At 37.4% G+C, this 18,680-nt stretch overlaps 1 protein-coding gene across 8 annotated transcripts in view; it reads right to left on the bottom strand.

The window, feature by feature from the left end:
* LOC100135367 (uncharacterized loc100135367) overlaps positions 1 to 16,939 on the bottom strand; it is a 31,560-nt gene extending 14,621 nt beyond the window's left edge. The window contains exons 1-7 of one of the 8 annotated variants that reach the window (XM_031903210.1): positions 16,347 to 16,939; positions 16,149 to 16,254; positions 15,861 to 15,986; positions 13,487 to 13,705; positions 7,917 to 8,084; positions 2,085 to 2,182; positions 1,571 to 1,715 (exon numbers count right to left, since the gene is read on the bottom strand). In XM_031903210.1, the coding sequence (XP_031759070.1) occupies positions 1,571 to 1,715; positions 2,085 to 2,182; positions 7,917 to 8,084; positions 13,487 to 13,628 (553 nt within the window). In that variant the 5' untranslated portion in view covers positions 13,629 to 13,705; positions 15,861 to 15,986; positions 16,149 to 16,254; positions 16,347 to 16,939. 8 annotated transcript variants of the gene reach the window in all.
* Positions 16,940 to 18,680: the final 1,741 nt, after the last annotated feature.

Below are 18,680 nucleotides of genomic sequence, written 5' to 3'. Positions count from 1 at the left end.
ATTACAAATTATTTCAGTGAAACATTTTAGCTACCAGATCTCAGCTTGTTATAAAACATACCAAATACAAATGCAATATTTTTGATTTGCCCATTATTTCAATTTTTAACACTAATACTGGCAAACAATTAGCCACATCAGAGGCTTTAATCCTATTATATCCCATATCTTAATAGTGATACATTTCTGGAATCCTTGTGGCTTTAAATCAAAATGGAAGAAGGTAGGGATTAATGGCGCCCATTTATCAAAGTGCAATGATTTTAATGGTTAGGGTATATCCTATAACACTTTCAGTGATGGCTCAGAAAAGAAAACTCTAAACCTTCAGTTGGCAAAATGGTCAAAGTCTGCAGATTTCTCTGATTTTTCCAATGTCACTGTTGTATACATTTCTACAGAATTGACAAACTCTGATACTACTGTGTGTATTCTATTTATAAAGCTCTTTGCTATACACTTTAACCAAAGAGAGTCCACATTTTCTGCCAGCTCAGCCAAATAACCGTTCCCACCCCTTTTCCTTTTTGAATTATAAAATTGACACAGAATCTTATCATTAAACACACATCTGGATGAAATCAGTCCTGTATGCGCAGTGACTGGAAGATATGTTGCTTTGAGAGGCACTGCCATTTTCTTTGCAGGCGCAGTATATGTCTAGTGTGACATTACCTTATATTACAGTAAGCTACATACTGGAAATGCTGGGAATGAATGTAGGAGCAGAGTAGCAGATAAAAAGGAATTAATGATGTTAAGGAACATGGTAATAGAGATCAGGGTAATTGTGACCACAGTGTAATAGTAGGACTGGGAGATTTCCAGTCATTGGCAGGAGAATAAATGCAGTTCTATAGATGTTCCACAAATTAAAATGTCAGGGCACTGAGGATGAAGACAAATGGAGGAAAGCCACATTCTTGGATGGTCCAAGACAAAAAAAATCAAAGGTTGTAGTAAGGCATATTTCAAGAATGCATTTGAAGTGGTAAATGAAATATAATGAAAAAACAGAGCTTTGTTTATCCAGGAAGATATGGAGGATGGGCACTTACATGAAATTGAATTGCTGTAAGAAGGATGAGAGACAGGATATGGTCACACTAGATACTGTATATTATGTATGCCTTTAACAAGATTTATATTTGTCAAGTCAATAGAGAACAGACAAATGATAAAGAAGGAGCCCTAGGGTATCTTAGCCGTGGAAGACAGTGGTGAAAACATGTCCCAAAGAAAGAAACACTGATTGGAATAAATGGGTTTTTAACCATGATGTCACTGTATTGTAGATACCTTGTAAAGTGTAAAGTTTGAGAAGGATCAGTCATACATCTCAAAATCTGCAACTAGAATATAGAGGGAAAATGTACTGTTTGGAATACTGAAGCACACATTGTGGGACAATGGTGGCCTTCAGCCCTGGTCATGGGTTCAGTTTTGACCCCTGCAACTTTTGCATGGAGTTTCTAATAAAAATAATGTGTTTGCTTTTGTACCTGCATGCAAACTTCAATGATGCAGGGACCTGTGTGAATAACTTGCACAAAGATTTGTAAAAACTCACCAAAACGTCTGCAAAATACTCCAAATGTTGCACTTTTCTCTACAACTCGCAGATCTGCTAAAAGGGATAACTCAAGCCCTCCCGCTACTGCATATCCACTCACAGCAGCAATTACTGGCTTGGAAAACTGCATCCTAGAAGGTCCCTATGAAATAAAAAAAACAAAACAGATAATTAGCTCACATTTGATGGAAACAAAATGTTGGGTTTGAAGTAAACATTTACTTTAATAATTCTTAGAAACAAAAGAACACAATAATACAGCAAAAAAAAAATTACATCAAAGTTTCTTTCAGAAATGCTAATACAAATGGAGCAAAGTACATCTAGACATTTGGCATAGATGGTTCTATGTATCTACTTGTTATCACCTTATTTCAACAAATCCATATGACACCCTTTCCAGTGAAAATGCTCTTGTTCTGTGGTGCACAAAAAAAATTTGCTCCCTCGTCAAGGCAGGGCAAAAAATACACTTTGTTGCTCTGTGATTGTGTGTAATGAATATGCTCACCATTGGGCCTGGTCCTTTAGTCACATCTTGCTCTATATTCAATGAGCTTGTACTGTGTGCTATTGCCTTTAAATCAAACCCAGCGCAGAAATTTCCTCCTAGGAGATGAAATCAAAAAACATGAACACTGTTGTAATTATGAAATGTGAAATGACTTTGTCAGAGATACATTTTATCCAGATCCACCGCTGTTCCTCAAGTCTAAAGGGGTAGCCTCTGGTGTGTTAATCTTTTCTATGGGGAAAAAATCCCCACTATCTACCAGAAACACTGGATGGCCAAAAACACAAACACAAGAATAAAACAGTTAAGTGCGAAATTTAGGTTTTTTTTTATTAAGTTTGCTCTTTTGTCAGGTTAGGTATGAGTGCATTGAGCCTACAGAATCTTTTGGTACATTTTTTTAAACAGAAATGTTTTGCTATGAATTATTTCTTTATATACAAGTTCAAGGTATGCAAATGAGGCTAATAAGGCCTTCTAGTGTTCTTTTTAAGCCAAAACGATTTTAAGAAAATTACCTACAAGTTTCTTTATATGTTGAACATAAGTGATACCTATCATTACTGCTCATAAAAAATAACTAAGGCTGATAAACCAGTCCTTTGATGTAAGCATCACTGTCATATTAAAGTCTTACACAGAGTTGAGGAATTCTGTATCCTTATGAGATTGGGCAGCAATCCTCTGGATCAGTAACTTGCAGTTTTCATTAGAGATTTAAAATTTTCATCCAGCATCTAAAAGGTAGGTTGATTCAGCTGGGTCCCATAAAACATCTTGGATCTGAAAACTACTCTCTTGACTATGACACTGGAACTTTTGCAAAAGAAGGCATTCCTGAACAATCACTGCCTGACATCACCAGCACATTATGGTGGTGTTGCATTAAAATGGAGGGGCTGCTTTTTGTGTAGTTAGTAGTGATGTAGCGAACATCGCCAAAAATGTTCGCTAACCCGTTCGCGGACTTTCGCCAAAACTCGCAAATATTCGCGAACTTTGCGAACCCCATAGACTTCAATGGGAAGGCGAACTTTAAAACCTAGAAAAGCCATTTCTGGCCAGAAAACTGATTTTAAAGTTGTTTAAAGGGTGCCACAACCTGGACAGGGGCATGCAGGAGGGGGATCAAGGGCAAAAATTTATCTGAAAAATACTTTGTAAAAAAAACGCCAAAAAATAACGCCAAAAAAAAAACGCAAGCTATTCCTATGTATATGCATAGGCGATAAAACGAAGCGAAAAAACGCGGCGGAAAAACCAAGGCGAAAAAACGCGGCGCCAAAAAAAACTGCGGCGAACCCAAAGTGGTGAACATTGGCAAAAGTCCGCGAATTTGCGGACTTGCGAACACCCGATGTTCGCGCGAATTAGTTCGCCGGCGAACAGTTCGCTACATCTCTAGTAGTTAGAATAGAATAAGGGCTAGATGGTGCAAAACACACTGTCTAATATAACAAAGTGCATTAGGGGAATGTCCTACAGTGGCCCAACTAGAGTTCTAAACTCAAGTGAGAATCTGGCAGGATTTGAAAATTGAAGTGCCATCTGAGTAACCTGAACAACCAGGAAAATAGGACAAAGTTACACCGGATCTTTTTGCAAAGCTGGTACAGGTATGGGGCTTGCTATCTTGAATGCTCGGGAACTGTGGTTTCATGGATAAGGAGTCTTTCCATAATTTGTATCTCCATACATTAATGGGTATATTTATTGTGCTGTGTAAAAAGTGGAGTAAAACATTACTGGTGATGTTGCTCATAGCAGCCAATCAGATCCTTTGCTTTGTTGAAATCTAATTGCTGATTGGTTGCCCTGGGCAACATCACCGGTAATGCTTCACTCCAATTTTTACACAGCATAATAAATATGCCTATAAGTCTGCTAAAAAAAGATTTAAACATTAAATAAACCCAATTATTTTGCCTCCAATAAGGGTTAATTATATCTCAATTAATTATTTGATTAAACTGGAATACTGTATATGGGAGAGGGCCAAGCTTTTGGATAATGGATGTATGCACATTATTTTATTAAATTGTAGGCACTGAACATTTATTCCATTAGCATATTTGCTTTTGACTTTTGTAAGGATTTCTAAAATTAAAAAAACTTAACTAATTTCAAGTTAAGAATTCGTTATTGGGTAAAATGGGAGAACTGTTCAAGGGTCTGAACACACTTGCCAGACAATATAAATATACACACACAATCTTTGAGCTTAGAGGTTAATAGTTTCCTAATGTGAAGTTTTGATATCCCGGCATTCTAACAAAAGGTTTAAGTCATATTTTCTTTGCAAACATTGTAAAAACAGTTGCCTGTATCTCTGGGCAGAGTGAACTGACGCAGAACATGGAAACTTACACCTGGCCCCTTTGCCTAAACGTCAAAAGGACTAGTGGAATTAGTATATTTTGGATAGAATTACAGAGTCTGACGGCAAATCCATTTTGAAACAAACTTGTCTCACATTTTGTTTTGTTTATTTAAGGAATGTACAGAAATGTAAAGCTGCCCCCAAGCTTAAAGCAAAAACTCAGAAATACAAATTAACCTCTTTTATGCATGTAATACATTTGCAACTAAGTTGCAGATCTACTATTGGCCAATATTTATTTACCAAGCAGTAACAATAGTTAAAACTTGATTAAAAAAATTACTATTTACATATTTAACAATTTATTTTGTATGTATGTATGTATATTATTATTTATATAACACTATTTATACATGCAGCACTGTACAGCAGAACAATAAATCAATAGAACAGGGGTTATTACATTAAAAAATACAAAGTACAGTTTCATTAAAAATGAAGAGCTAAGGGTCAAATAGACAAGATGAAGGAAGTTCTTGATCCACAGAGCTTACAATCAAATCTATTTTATGATTTGTTGCAGCATCGAAAAAATTGCTTGAAACCACAATTTGCAGCATGCATTAAAGAATAATTGGGGTGTTAAAAGCCTGGCATTGGTGCATACCTATAACTGACAATAAAGCAGCTGCTCAAAGCACCAGAACACATTTGATCATTTGATTAATAAGTAGTTCATTAAAACACTTTTCTGAACTTTTCTGACTGCCAGAAATGTTACTTAATTTTTAAACATGGTACAAATGTAGTAATGCATTACAATCAATTTGCAATCCTGGACTTTTTGCGCCAATGCAAATGTATACAATATAAGTAAATGAGATGAATTTGCTCACTGAAAAAAAACACCAAGAACTGCCCCTGAATCAGCAACCATAAAGACTTTGTTTATTTTAACTTCAAAGATTAGTAACCAAACTGTAGGTAAAACTGTTAGTATAATGGTCTTGATAATTTAACCACCTGTAAAGAAGAAGGGATATAATGCCACCTGGTGGCCAGGGAAACTGTAGAGCAGGGGTTGGGAACCTTTTTGGCTGAGAGAGCCATAAACACCACATATTTTAAAATGTAATTCCGTGAGAGCCATACAATATGTTTGGCTGCAGATGCTGCGGGGCAAGGTAGGGTGGGTCCTAAGTATGTCGGATGCGGATGCGATGCAGAGGAGGGTGTGGCCTGCACTCGGCGGATAGAAGACGTGTTCTAAGGCTTAGAACACGTCTTCTATCTGCCGAGCGCAGGAGCAAGGTAGGGTGGGTGCCAAGGATGCCAGATGCAGATGCAATGCGGAGGAGGGCGTGGCCTGCGCTTGGCGCATAGAAGACGTGTTCTAAGGCTAAGAACACGTCTTCTATCTGCCGAGCGCAGGCCACGCCCCCCATTATTTTTTTTATTGAAGATTTGGCAGCGAGCCAGATGCAGCCATCAAAAGAGCCGCATCTGGCTCCCGAGCCATAGGTTCCCTACCCCTGCTGTAGAGCAAGATCAAACCCTTTGTAGCTATTCTTACACAGGCATGAACTCTGCAGGAAAGGTTTTATCATTTTTTTTTTAGCTTTAGCAAGGCAACAGTGCCAAAAAAGGTAGACTGATATCTACTAGCTGATAATGAGCTAGTAACCAATATATTACAGCAGCCCAACTGTGCCCTCAATTAACACACTACCCCCATATGTAATAAAAAAAAATACTAAGTTAGTCCAGGAGCAACCAATAACCAATTGCAACCCATTGCAACCAATAAGATGTTTTATTTTTATTTTTTTTAAACAGTGACCAGTAAATACTACCTGCTTCCTTGTTGCTATGGGTTACTGCTCCTGGGCAAATGTAGTGGCTTTATGTAAATAACCCCAATTAGGGTCTTTTTTATTTTGAGCTGTAAAACAATAGCTTTTTGAACATTTGTAAATGACCTGTTAGTATGACAAATTTTCAATGTAATTATATATATTATAATTATATTTTTTTGTCTTATTCACTAAGATGCTACATACAACTTTAGGTATAGCATAAAAACTATACTGACATTAAATTTCTTAATTTGTAACTAATGTGGAAATATAATCCCAAGGACCTGATCTTCAGTGCATATAATTTAGTTTTGTTCAAAGCACTGACCTGACTGTATTTTCAGGCTGCTATAGCTCTAAACAGCTCTTTGGACAGAACTAACTGCCACCCCAAGATATTGGGTTCTGACAATAACAAGTATAAGGCACAGATATACTAAAAGTTGGTGGCATTGGAGGATATTATACAGTCTGCTACATATGCTGATGGTGAAAGTGTAAAGATCTGACTGGCCTATGACCCTGAATCAGAGTACAGGTATGGGACCTGTTATACAGAATTTTCAGGACCTGGGGGTTTTCCGGATAAGGAGTCTTTCCATAATTCAGATCTCCTACCTTAACTCTGCTAAAAAAATTATTATAACAGTAATTAAACCCAATAGGATTGTTTTGGCTCCAGTAAGGATTAATTATATCTTAGTTGGGATCAAGTACAAGGTACTGTTTTATTATTACAGAGAAAAAGGAAACCATTTTTAAAAATGTGAATTATTTGGAATCTATGGGAGATGACCTTTCCGTAATTCTAAACTTTCTGGATAATAAGTTTCCAGATAAGTGGCCCTATACCTGTACTGTCAGTGTAACAGATAACATGGGCTATTTATCAAGCAATGGCATATTTCAAACACTACTTTAATATTTGTGCCAAATATATATCAGACCACATCAGACCAGGCAAAAAAAATAGCAAGTACATTAGGTTATATTACGTACAGTTATTTATATGAAGCTTACAAAGGTTCAATATCAGACAACATTGTATATCATAAATTTTCAGGTTTAGGTTTCTGTCTTAAACTTTAAAAGCGGCGCAGAATGCCATTAAGTCCCATTTTATTTCAGTTCATTTTGACTGTTAAGTTACAAGACTAATGCCACACCATGCCTCTGGCCTATATTTTCGGCAAGCCGAGAAAAGCTTGGGTGCAGGCAAATGTAGCAGATATCCACATAAAAACGTGATACTTTGCACTCTTTCACGTTTTTATGCGGATATAGTCTACATGTGCCTGCACCCGAGTGTATTCCACGTGGCGTGTAATTTTGGCAAGCGTTATTCGGCTTGCTGAAAATCTACGCATGGTGTGGCATTAGCCTATAACTCATGCTACCTTGGACCAATAGTCCCAGGTGCTACAAATCTTAAAGACAGAATAAAATTTATAGGACAAGGAAACTTAACTAAAGCCTAAAGCCTGATTTAGTAATCTAGTGCATGTGTTTTTAATCCAAATAAACTTGCTTGTTAACGCATGCTTTCACCATTGCTAAATAATATGGTATCTGGATATCACTACAAATTTTCAGAGAATAATCAAGAAGAGAAAAATAATCCTATATACTGTAATTAGAGGAGTCAGTCTGTACCTATTCCATGGAGGACAGCCGCAGTCAGGCCTGGATCATTCTCAAACTGATTAAAGGCCTCAACAAGCTGGGAAGCTGTCTCTGGATTCACAGCATTTCTGGCTTCTGGCCTGTTAATTCCAATTGTCAGAATAGTTCCATGTCTCTGGATTATCACATTCATCATTTCTACAAAGGCAAAAATAAATTTTGTTTAAAGTATAACAGCAATAAAATATGTTCCATACTATTACATCTGTGCAAAACAAAAAAAAAAATTCATCTTTTTTTATCATCTGACTTGTGTACTGTTAAAAATTGCCTATTAAACCTTTTAAACTGGGTGGATATAACCCGAGTTTTAACAATTCAATTGCCAAAGATGTATATATATATATACTGTATATATATATATATATATATATATATATATATATAGGGCTTTCAAAAATAGCGCAATTTAATCTAGGTTTATAGTAGCAAGTTTTTTATCTGTCAGAATCCAGTCTACTTTGTTCTTTACCACGTGGAAGAAGACCTTCCTTCAATTACCTACCCGACATGGTCTGTCTAGCTGCTAAGAATGTGTGATTTATTAAGTGCTTTTTAACTGTTACTCCCTCTGGGAGAGTCCCAATCAAGGCCACATAAGGATCCCATTTTAGATTCCCTTGCAAAACAGAGAACATTACATTATAAACGTGGGTCTGAAATCTGATAGTTTGTGGGCACTACCTCTGTATATATGTGCCATATTCCTCTACCTCTGTAATTAGCTTTGCATTTCTAGCAGCAGTCAGATACTAGTGGTAGAAAACTCTGCAGCCTGTTTGATGTAGAACCACATACACTGAGTTCCTTTTAGATTATCCCAGATTTTATACTAGTGTTTTCTGACAACTTATTGCCAAGTTCTCTAGGTTCACTAGTTATCTATGTCATTTATGGAATATTTATTAAACAGACAACACAACAAGCAGGTGGACCTAACCTATGCTTGGTAATATCTAGCATCTCTGTTTAGCCCTTGCTTAATGCAGACATGCCCATTCCCTCCAGTTACAAAAGAAAGTAGTGGCATTGCCTGTTAATCTGCCTCTGTGTTTTATAGACTTACTAAGGCAGAATCAAAAGTATTGTTATCACAGTACAGAGCACTGGACCTATTATGCAGAATGCTTGGAACATTGAGTTTTTCAGATAAGGGGTCTTTTTGGACTTCAGATCTCCATACCTTAAGTCTACTAAAAATTCATTTAAACATGAAATAAACTCAACAGGATTGGTTTGCTTCCAATAAGGAGTAAATATTAGTTGAGATCAAGTACAAGGTACTGTTGTATTATTACAGAAAAAAAAGGAAATCATTTTTAAAAATTAGATTTGCTTAAAATGGACTCTATGGAAGATTGCCTTCATATAATTCAGGGCTTTCTGGATAAGCCCATACATGTAATAGTATTCCTGGTCTGAAATGATTATGCATCATATAGATCTTGTTTCAAGTTACACAGATATATAACCTGTGGAGAGAGAGACAGATTTATTTAGTGCTAACACATTATCACACTGATTTCACACATATTTCTTTCTGTTTTTACTGCCAATTGCTGCACCCCTTGCCATGATGTAAAAACATAACAAGCTGATTTTGCTAGGAGTTAGTCTTTCTGTGATCATGTTTACAGCAGCATTTGGCAGAAAACAAGATGACCTGGATGATTTACCTACTGAGGGATAAATGTGGAAAATGAACATGGCATATTTTCTGATAATGATTTTGTAAAAGGTGTAATATAGTAAAAAAAAAAGTTTATCTTTTACTTGTGCATGTCAAGTAAATGAATTCTTAACTAAAACAGCAGTGAGCATTCTATATCCACTTGCAATGACTAAAACTACAGTGTGGTTATCAAAAGAACCATCTACCACAAGTCTCTCAAGCTCCAAAACAGGTTGCTGTCTCCTCGCTCTTTTGACGTGAAAGTAAGGAAATGTGGTCTCATACAAGGTGCAAGAAGATCTTGAGTAGATACCAATGGTTCCTGATCTTAGTCAGATTTGTTCACTCGCAGGATTCTAATTTATCCCATCAGTTGTATTTAACAGAGTTCCATTATCCTTATATTAGCCTACAAGACGTTATGGGCCAAGGCCAGTTTACATTGGCAGTATACTAAGTAACCGAGATCTGAGAAATAGACATACAGTATGTAGGCGTTTAGACCTTTTCTAAAGCAAACAACTGAATGCATATTAAGGAAGAAAAACACAATACTGGCTTTGTGGCTACGTGGCAATAACATGGATGCAAGAGGCATTGATATCAATTTAAACTTTCTAAGTAGCAAAAGATGTATCATTTTGGAGGTCTTACAAACAATTTGTAATGTTTATAACATGCTGGAGCAGTATTTTGTATTTTCTCTCTTGTTTAAATAGAGCAAAACAACAACCATTTATTTCATTTTAATTTAGACACCTGTATAAAAATTGGCATAATGTGGAATTTATTTACCCAATAAATTTAAAATCAGTGATACACAGGTCAGACAAACCCAAAGAACCAAACTGAGCTGGTTCAGGTTGCCCAATTTTCCCCTGCAACAGGTCGTGGGCAAGTGGTGGGCCATATTATCACCAGCACAGCCACTAGTTGACCTTTCCCAACTTCTGAAAGAAGACACAGATTGCCACTATTATCTATATACTCGTGCTTACTATCATTATGTATTAAAGCATACATACAGTATACCCATCCATCCAACCTAATGTAAAAAAGTAATTTTGATATAAATTTATCAGTTTAAGGGGCTGATTTACTAACCCACGAATCCGACCCGAATTGGAAAAGTTCCGACTTGAAAACGAATATTTTGCGACTTTTTCGTATGTTTTGCGATTTTTTCGGATTCTGTACGAATTTTTCGGATCCAATACGATTTTTGCGTAAAAACGCGAGTTTTTCGTATCCATTACGAAAGTTGCGTAAAAAGTTGCGCATTTTGCGTAGCGTTAAAACTTACGCGAAAAGTTGCGCATTTTTCGTAGCGTTAAAACTTAACGCTACGAAAAATGCGCAACTTTTCGCGTAAGTTTTAACGCTACGCAAAATGCGCAACTTTTTACGCAACTTTCGTAATGGATAGGAAAACTCGCGTTTTTACGCAAAAATCGTATTGGATCCGAAAAATTCGTAAAGAATCCGAAAAAATCGCAAAACATACGAAAAAATCGCAAAGTACCGATCATTACGAAAAAAACGCAATCGGACTCCATTCGACCCGTTCGTGGGTAAGTAAATCAGCCCCTAAGAGTGCGAAAATCATGAATGTGTAATAGAACCACCCTTGCTGCCCTGTCCTGGCAGCATACTGCAGGTAGTAACTTTATAGAATTTGTAGAGCCCCTGACATTCAGGGCCCAATCTTGGAGCTATTTGATGGGGAGAGTGGCAAACCAAATTGGGGTTACAGTGGTCTACAGTGGAAAGAAGAAAAGGATGTGAAAAACCTGGGACCCACTAGAACATGGGCACAAGGTAGATCCTCTGTTAATGGGAGGCTATCCCATGTCTGTCTTTAACAACCCCATCACCGTGACATGTCAGATTTGGATTCATCTTTGCAATATCAGTTTCTGTTCTTTCCTAATAAAATGAGAAAGAAAACAACAAGCACAATATATTGTGCATTTGTTAACAGATACAACAGATACATATATGCACTTCTACGAATGTGTTATTGGTTAATAATACATTTGTAGAAGTGCATATATGTATCTGTTGTCGCAGTATACTGTAAAACAGCTGAGGGTCTGATAATACAATACTGCCATGCACCAGGGACAAAAGAAGTTAAAGAAATACAAATCCCCCAGCACACTGCACATGCTGGTCAGGGTTCTGGGTATACAGATTTGTGCACTAGAGACAGGCAGTGCCTAAGCTATATTTAAGCATGTCACAGCTTAGTTATGTGGATCCGCCTTGTACTTACTTTCCATTTAAAGTGATTTGGCTTTGGATCTATTTCACATCAGATAAACTCTCTCAACTCTTGCATCATTTAAAAACAAAACTTTGTATTTTATAATTAAATCAGCAAACAGTATATAACAAAGTGAGAAAAAGGTAACGGTGTAGACTGCATAAAAAACACAACCATGTTTAATGGCATCCGCTGCTTCTGTGCATCTGCCCATGTAAGGTCTTTCTATACCTCTTATTGGTTGGGGTAAAAGTCTGGAAAATGCCCTCTATGGATGCACCACGTGTAAAATCAGTCTCTATCCTACTGGTACACAAGTGGTAAATGCCAACATTAATTCTTGGTGCATGTTTCAACACATTTAAAGGAAAGTCATTTTGGCATTTTACTGCCAATAGATTTGCCACATTAGTGCCGCCTAGAACACAATATTTATTCTGCAGAAAGCATTACCATACCTGAGTAAAGAACCCTAGAAACTTTCTTTGTTTGTTTAAGACAACAGCTGCCATTTAAGTAGCTTCCTGCTGCAGCTCTAGCGTTGCAGCTTATATCACACATTCCTAAGGGTGGGGGGAGGGAGTTTTATGAATTCTAAGGGAAAGCATTTTCATGATATTTGCGATCTTCAGAAATTTTTGTATCTAATCCGAATTTTTCCCTTTCGGGATTCGAACTTGTGATTTGATAAATCTGCCCCTTAATATATATATATATATATATGTGCATAGAAAAGAAAGAGGGTGAATGTTCAATCCTTGAACTGGTGCTAACTAGTCAGTGCAGGCCCCCCCTCCAAAAAAATCTTCAGAGGAGCCCAGCACACAGCAACTCCTACCCAAACCCATGCCCACATGCCCTGGTCCCCTCACAATTTTCTTCTTGTTTGTAAACTTTGCCTCAATTAGTCAGTATTTTTACAATACATCACATATATATAAAAATTGTAAGTGTTAAGATTATTAAATTTTCACCACAAAGATATGAGAATGAAGGAGGTGAAGTAGATAATGAGTGACTGCTCTGTCTTTTAGTAGCCCAGCAGTGGCGTAAAGGTGTGAATTCAAACAAGTGCAAAGTGAATTTTCAGCAATACGAAGTGAATTTGCTAAAAGTATAAGTAGCTTTTAGGAAATTGGAGATTTTTGTTTAAAGTACTCCAATTTTTTTCTGTCATGCTATAGTAAATATTCCCCAATGTACTGCTCTTATTGGTAAATGTTCATGTTATTTATCATTCACAGGGATAATAACGAATTTATATTAAAAGGGTACTTAACTTTTAGTACATTATAAAATGCTCTATTCTTACATTTTAATTGGTCTTCATTTGTGACAGATTTTAAATTGTTCGTTTATCTCTCTTGCCTTTTTCCAGTTTATAGCTTATCTTTCTGTTTGCACTCTCCTATTCATATTCCAGTCTTTCATTGTGAACTGGACCCCAGCAACCAGATAGCTGCTGCAAATTAAAACTGGACAGCTGCTAAACAAAAAGCTGGATAATTCAAAAGCTTGAAAAACATTAAAAATGAAGACAAACTGCCATTTATCTTAGAATATCATCTGTATCATAATAGCTTCATATAATAGTGTACGCACCTTTCTGTTGTGATTGTTCAAAGGACTTGTCTTGCAGCCTCCTTACAGTGGAAGTATTCCAAGAAGTTACAGCCTTACTTAATAAACACCAATGTGTTTGACAAGTGAATAATTTTATTCTGAATGCAGAAGCTATGAACATCCCAATAACAGGATTGTAGTGTTGCACAGAGTCTTTCCTACTCTTTTCCTGGATGAAAAGCTTGTTTCTCCAAGCTGCTGTACAAAAAAAAGAAAAGGATAAGAATGGATAGTAATCAGTAGCTAGAATGGGTTAAATGTTGGGATCTAGAGCTGTAAACATATGTAGTAATGAATAGATGGGCCACCATACATGGCTTAATGTTCTCGTTGTTCCTGCCTTCATTGGTTTGTTTGTAACTATTTCCACTTAGTCCTGCACAGCTAAGGTCCTTTACTCATGTTACTGTTCTGCTACATTTCTAGGACCTACTTTGTTTGATGTTACATGTTGCAATCGCTGCTCTCAGTTTCTGCTATTATGTTTCTATGGGGCACTTTGACTTCACGCTTATTTGCACAGGCTTCTGTGTATTTCTACAGGTTTTCTTTTGTTTTTTCTTGTTCACACTTTTCTAATTTTGCCTTTGTGTTATTTTCCGTTTGTATGGGGGAGAGGTAGTCACAGTGACGCAATTTGGCGCCATTTTCATTCACATGGTATTTAATGGGTGTTTGAACACCATTAGACATCTTGAGACTATCTACACAACTTCTGCAAGTGCTTTGTATGTTCACTCTCCAAGCCTTGGTGGTTTTACTTAGGTTCCTTAGTTTCCCCCATTTTCCAAAAACAACTTCGGAAATCCGAAGCGATGCGTAGGCCTTTCCACCAGCAATGCATATTCTTGCCGGCAGAAAGGCATTTTAGAGAGATTAGATGCCCACAGTAAGGGCTCTGGCACACGGGGATGGCATACGCGGTGGAGCGAATTCAGTGAAGTTGCCTTGAGAGGAAACTTCTGCAATTTCACTGAAGTCGCGCCGCCGTGTATGCCATCCCACCGGCGATTTACATTTTCGCTGGTGGGATGGCATTTCAGGGAGATTAGTCACCCGCGAACAGGGAGATTTGTTGTGGGCGACTAATCACCCCGTGTGCCAGAGCCCTAACAGAGATCTATTGCAGGCAAGTAAATCTCTTCATGGGACATCAGCCTAAACTGACAATCATTAACCTAGAGTATTGTGTAAATATCATGGGGACCTTAGAATGTTAGTTCTATTGGAGCAAGGACTGAAGTGAACGATCAATAATCTGTGTAAAACACTAAGTAAATTTGTTGATACTAAATAATGCAAAACTTAATTACATATGCTAAAAAAAAATCAGCAATAAAAAAATGTACTGACTTAAAACTTCATTATAACTGCAAGCAAATTCACCAATGAGAATGCTGATTACCAGCATTAGTGCACTAATCTTTCTTTTATCTTGCATAAGGTTATTATATTACTCTCTAATCAGACATAAAATACAGACTTCAGTGCTTGAAAAATGTGCATAATGCTTCCAACTGCAGTTGTAGGAACAAAGAACATGGAGCCAGGTTTACAAGGATCCACTGTGGTTCTTATTGGAGGATTATTCTGTATTATAATGCTGCCCAAGGCCCTGAAAAGCTGGGGAAAAGTTTTATTGAGCAATTTTGATGCTAGTGATGCTGGACTACAGCTCCCAGCATGCCTAAACCTTGATAATTTGTTACAGTATGCTGGGATTTGTAGTCCAGCAACAACTGTATAAACTGATTAAGAATAGCAGTACAATATAATTTAGTGTTCCTTTTAGTACTTTCATTCTTTTCTGCTGCTATTAGGGTTACACTGCAATATTATTTGTATATAGAGGGTACCTTTCATTAACCAGACAAACAAAATGGAATTTTTTCCAAGATTCTTTTGTTTTCAAGTTTTTGCCCACAGCACTTACCCTAAATCTTCCTAGTTGCCTTCTAGGTATGAAAATGATTAATTGGACTCTGCAGCAAAGTCCCCTATAGCACTGAAACGCTGAAGCTGTACAGCTAAGCCCCAGCTTTATATGAAGGGCAAAGTCCTCTGCTTCTAAGGACACTTTATCTCGCCCAGAGATATGGTATTTTTTTCAAGTCTTTTAAAATTTTCTTATTTCTGTATTATCTGTGGGACAAATAGACCATGAAATGAAACTTCAAACTCTTGCCCATATGTTTTTTTCTCATTAACATGGTTTGTTTACTTTACTGGTTTCTGTCATTTCAGAAGATTACTTTCTCAAATCGTTACCCCAACACCATTAAAACAAAGTCATCCTAATAAAATCCTCTTCTATAGCACCATCAAAATAATTACATTTCCCGGCAAACCCTACCTTTAAACTATGCAGACACGCAGGATACATTAATCGGCAAATACACTGTGTTTCCCAAGCCTTGTTCTTATTCTGCTGTGTGATTGGCTAAACGTTGCTTTTGTAATTAGACCTGCTTTGGAATATCTGTGAGTTTAAAGAGAACCTGTCAGTTTTCAGTTAACAATAGGAATGTGTTTAGAGTGTTAAGTGTAATGACATACCATAACTTTTTTAAAAAAAAAAAATGACCAGAAGCTGTAGTTTTAAAAAATAGGTGGGGAATGCAGCTGGGGAACAGAGCCTTACGCAGTTTAATTGAAACTCCTCCGGTCACAGGCAGTGGGGGCAGCTGAAGGGGAAACTCCTCTGGTCACAGGGTGATCTCTTCCGGTCACAGGCACATCAAGGAGGGCTGCAGAAGGGAACAGAGCATTACACGGAATCAGCTAAGCTCCTCTGGTCACAGGCACAGGGAGGGGGCTGCAGGGGGGAATGGTGCCTCACTGAAACTCCTCTGTTTGTAAAGAGGAGGATGCAGGGATTGTACAGCGCTGGCTGTAGCACAGTAAACCTGGAGTCCTTCTCTAATAATGGAAAAAAAACCCTCTCTTCCACTTCCTCTGTGCTTCTTCTCCTGCACATTCAGGGTTGAGACGTAATCTCGGGAGAGTTCAGCTATTTTTTTTCCCATGGGACTTTGCACTCTGACTGCTTATGGTTATTTTATTTTTTTAAAAAGTTATGGTATGTCATTACACTTAACACTCTAAACACATTCCTATTGTTAACTGAAAACTGACAGGTTCTCTTTAAGACAATTTCACTTTGTGGGAGGCAAGGTAACTTGAAGAAAGCTACATTGTTTATGGGCACTGTCAAAAAGTATTTCTGTTTCTCTATAGTTCTTTAGTTGTGGTCATAAGTCAACATAGTAGTCATGAATATTGTGGTTTTGATTACTTTTTTTTTAAAAGATTTATTAATGAAATTGAAAATATGCATCCTTATTTAACAGTAGTAATAAGCGAATCTGTCCCGTTTCGCTTCGCCATAAAATTCACAAAACGAAAAGAAGATTCGTGAAACAGTGAAAAATTAGCAAAACGCATTTGTCGCATGCCTTTTTTGTCGCCCACGTCTTTTTTGGTTGCCCGCAGGGTTTTTTTGTGTCGCTTGTGCTTTTTTTTACGTGACTGCGCCCTTTTTTGACACAACCGTGCCGAATTTGAAGCGATGCACCCTTTTTTGACGTGTGACGGAATTTTTTTACAGGCGGCAAATTTTTCCACAGCAAATTTGCACGGAAGTTTCGCAAAACAATTAGTCAATGGCGAAATGCGGAAATTCGCTGCGAATCCATGCATGGCGAAAAAATTTGCTCATCACTATTTAACAGTAGTTACTGCTTACTTTCTACTAAATGAAAAAAATGTTACCCAGTACAAGAAACTAGAACTGTTAAATGGTAGGGTTATGGTCCACATATGCTAAAGAAATCAAAGTTGACTTGTCTAAATCCCAAACTGCCCATTCTAATATTTGTTTCACAACATACATTATGGTATCTATTGTAACATTATTTGCAGTAAACTTTGATTCACTAACCACAGCCACTAAAGGGTATTAAAGGCCAGAGTCCCCCCAGGGAAGAAGAATATAAACAAAAGTACAAAATATTTTCATTTTATATGTTGGGGTGTCCAACCTGTACCCTCTGCCGTTGATAAACTGCAGCATCATGCAGATGTTGAAAGTTGAAATTCAACAACAGCTGGAAGGCTGCTCATTGGACATTGCTATGGGCCCACCCATGTCTAACTCTGGCCCTGACACCTACTAAATTTTGCATATTGTATCTACTGGAACGAAAATGTAGCTTTCCTAGAAAAATAACTCCATAGGTAGAAAAAGGTTAAAACAATTTGGTAGAAATAGAATTGGTAGAAATTTAAATCAGCAGTAGTCAGTGCTTGTTAATTCAGTACATGGCATTAAAAAATGATTATCCTTTTAGTCAGTAATAATAAGTGACTTGCACTCAGGCCAGTGTTTGATTACTGAAAGTGCACCAGGCCTTTTCTACTCCTGCATAGAAGAAAATGCCAATCTGCTTCCATCTGCTCTGTCATCAATGCTCTGACAGGCACAGCATTTACTTGTGAGCATACATGGAGTGGATTTTATTGTGGAAACACAGATGTTTGCATTGGGACTGGCTTTTTCTTTGTCTGTGTTTCTATGTGAAACTTGCCTTAAAGAGGTGGGTCACCTTTAAGTCGACATTTAGTATGTTATAGAATGTCTTTTCATTCTCAAACCTCTGGCTGGTTGCTAAGGTAAGCCAGCCCCTAGCAACCAGATAGCTGCTGAGATTTTAATCTGGAGAGCTGCTGAACAAAAAGCAAAATAACTGAAAAACCATACAAAATAAAAAATAGCAAACTGTCTGAGAATATCAATGTCATACTAAAAGTTCATTGAAAGGTGCACTACACCTTTAAGGCAAGTTACGCATGGCAAAGTAGCAGGTTTCAGATCAATCACTGCAAAGGATGCAGTCAGTAATTGTTCACAGAAGACATACATGGGGCAAAACAAGTTGCCAATATACCCCTTCCAGAGTGAAGGAGCTGATAGGCTCTGTGACCAATATTAGCCTGATACAATATTATGTATGGGAAGAAACGCATTGGTTGATGGGGTCCTCTCCTAACAACTCTCCATAGGCTTGGTGTTTGGCTTGGTGGCCCGATGGGCAAGCAATTAGATTAGCCCAGTTTGGTTCAGTGCATATGTGGCTAAAGCAGGCAAGCATTCGTGTATTTGGTGACCATGTCA

This window comes from Xenopus tropicalis, chromosome 6, assembly GCF_000004195.4.
Source record: "Xenopus tropicalis strain Nigerian chromosome 6, UCB_Xtro_10.0, whole genome shotgun sequence".
Taxonomy (NCBI): domain Eukaryota; kingdom Metazoa; phylum Chordata; class Amphibia; order Anura; family Pipidae; genus Xenopus; species Xenopus tropicalis.
This window is presented reverse-complemented; position numbering and strand designations above follow the sequence as displayed.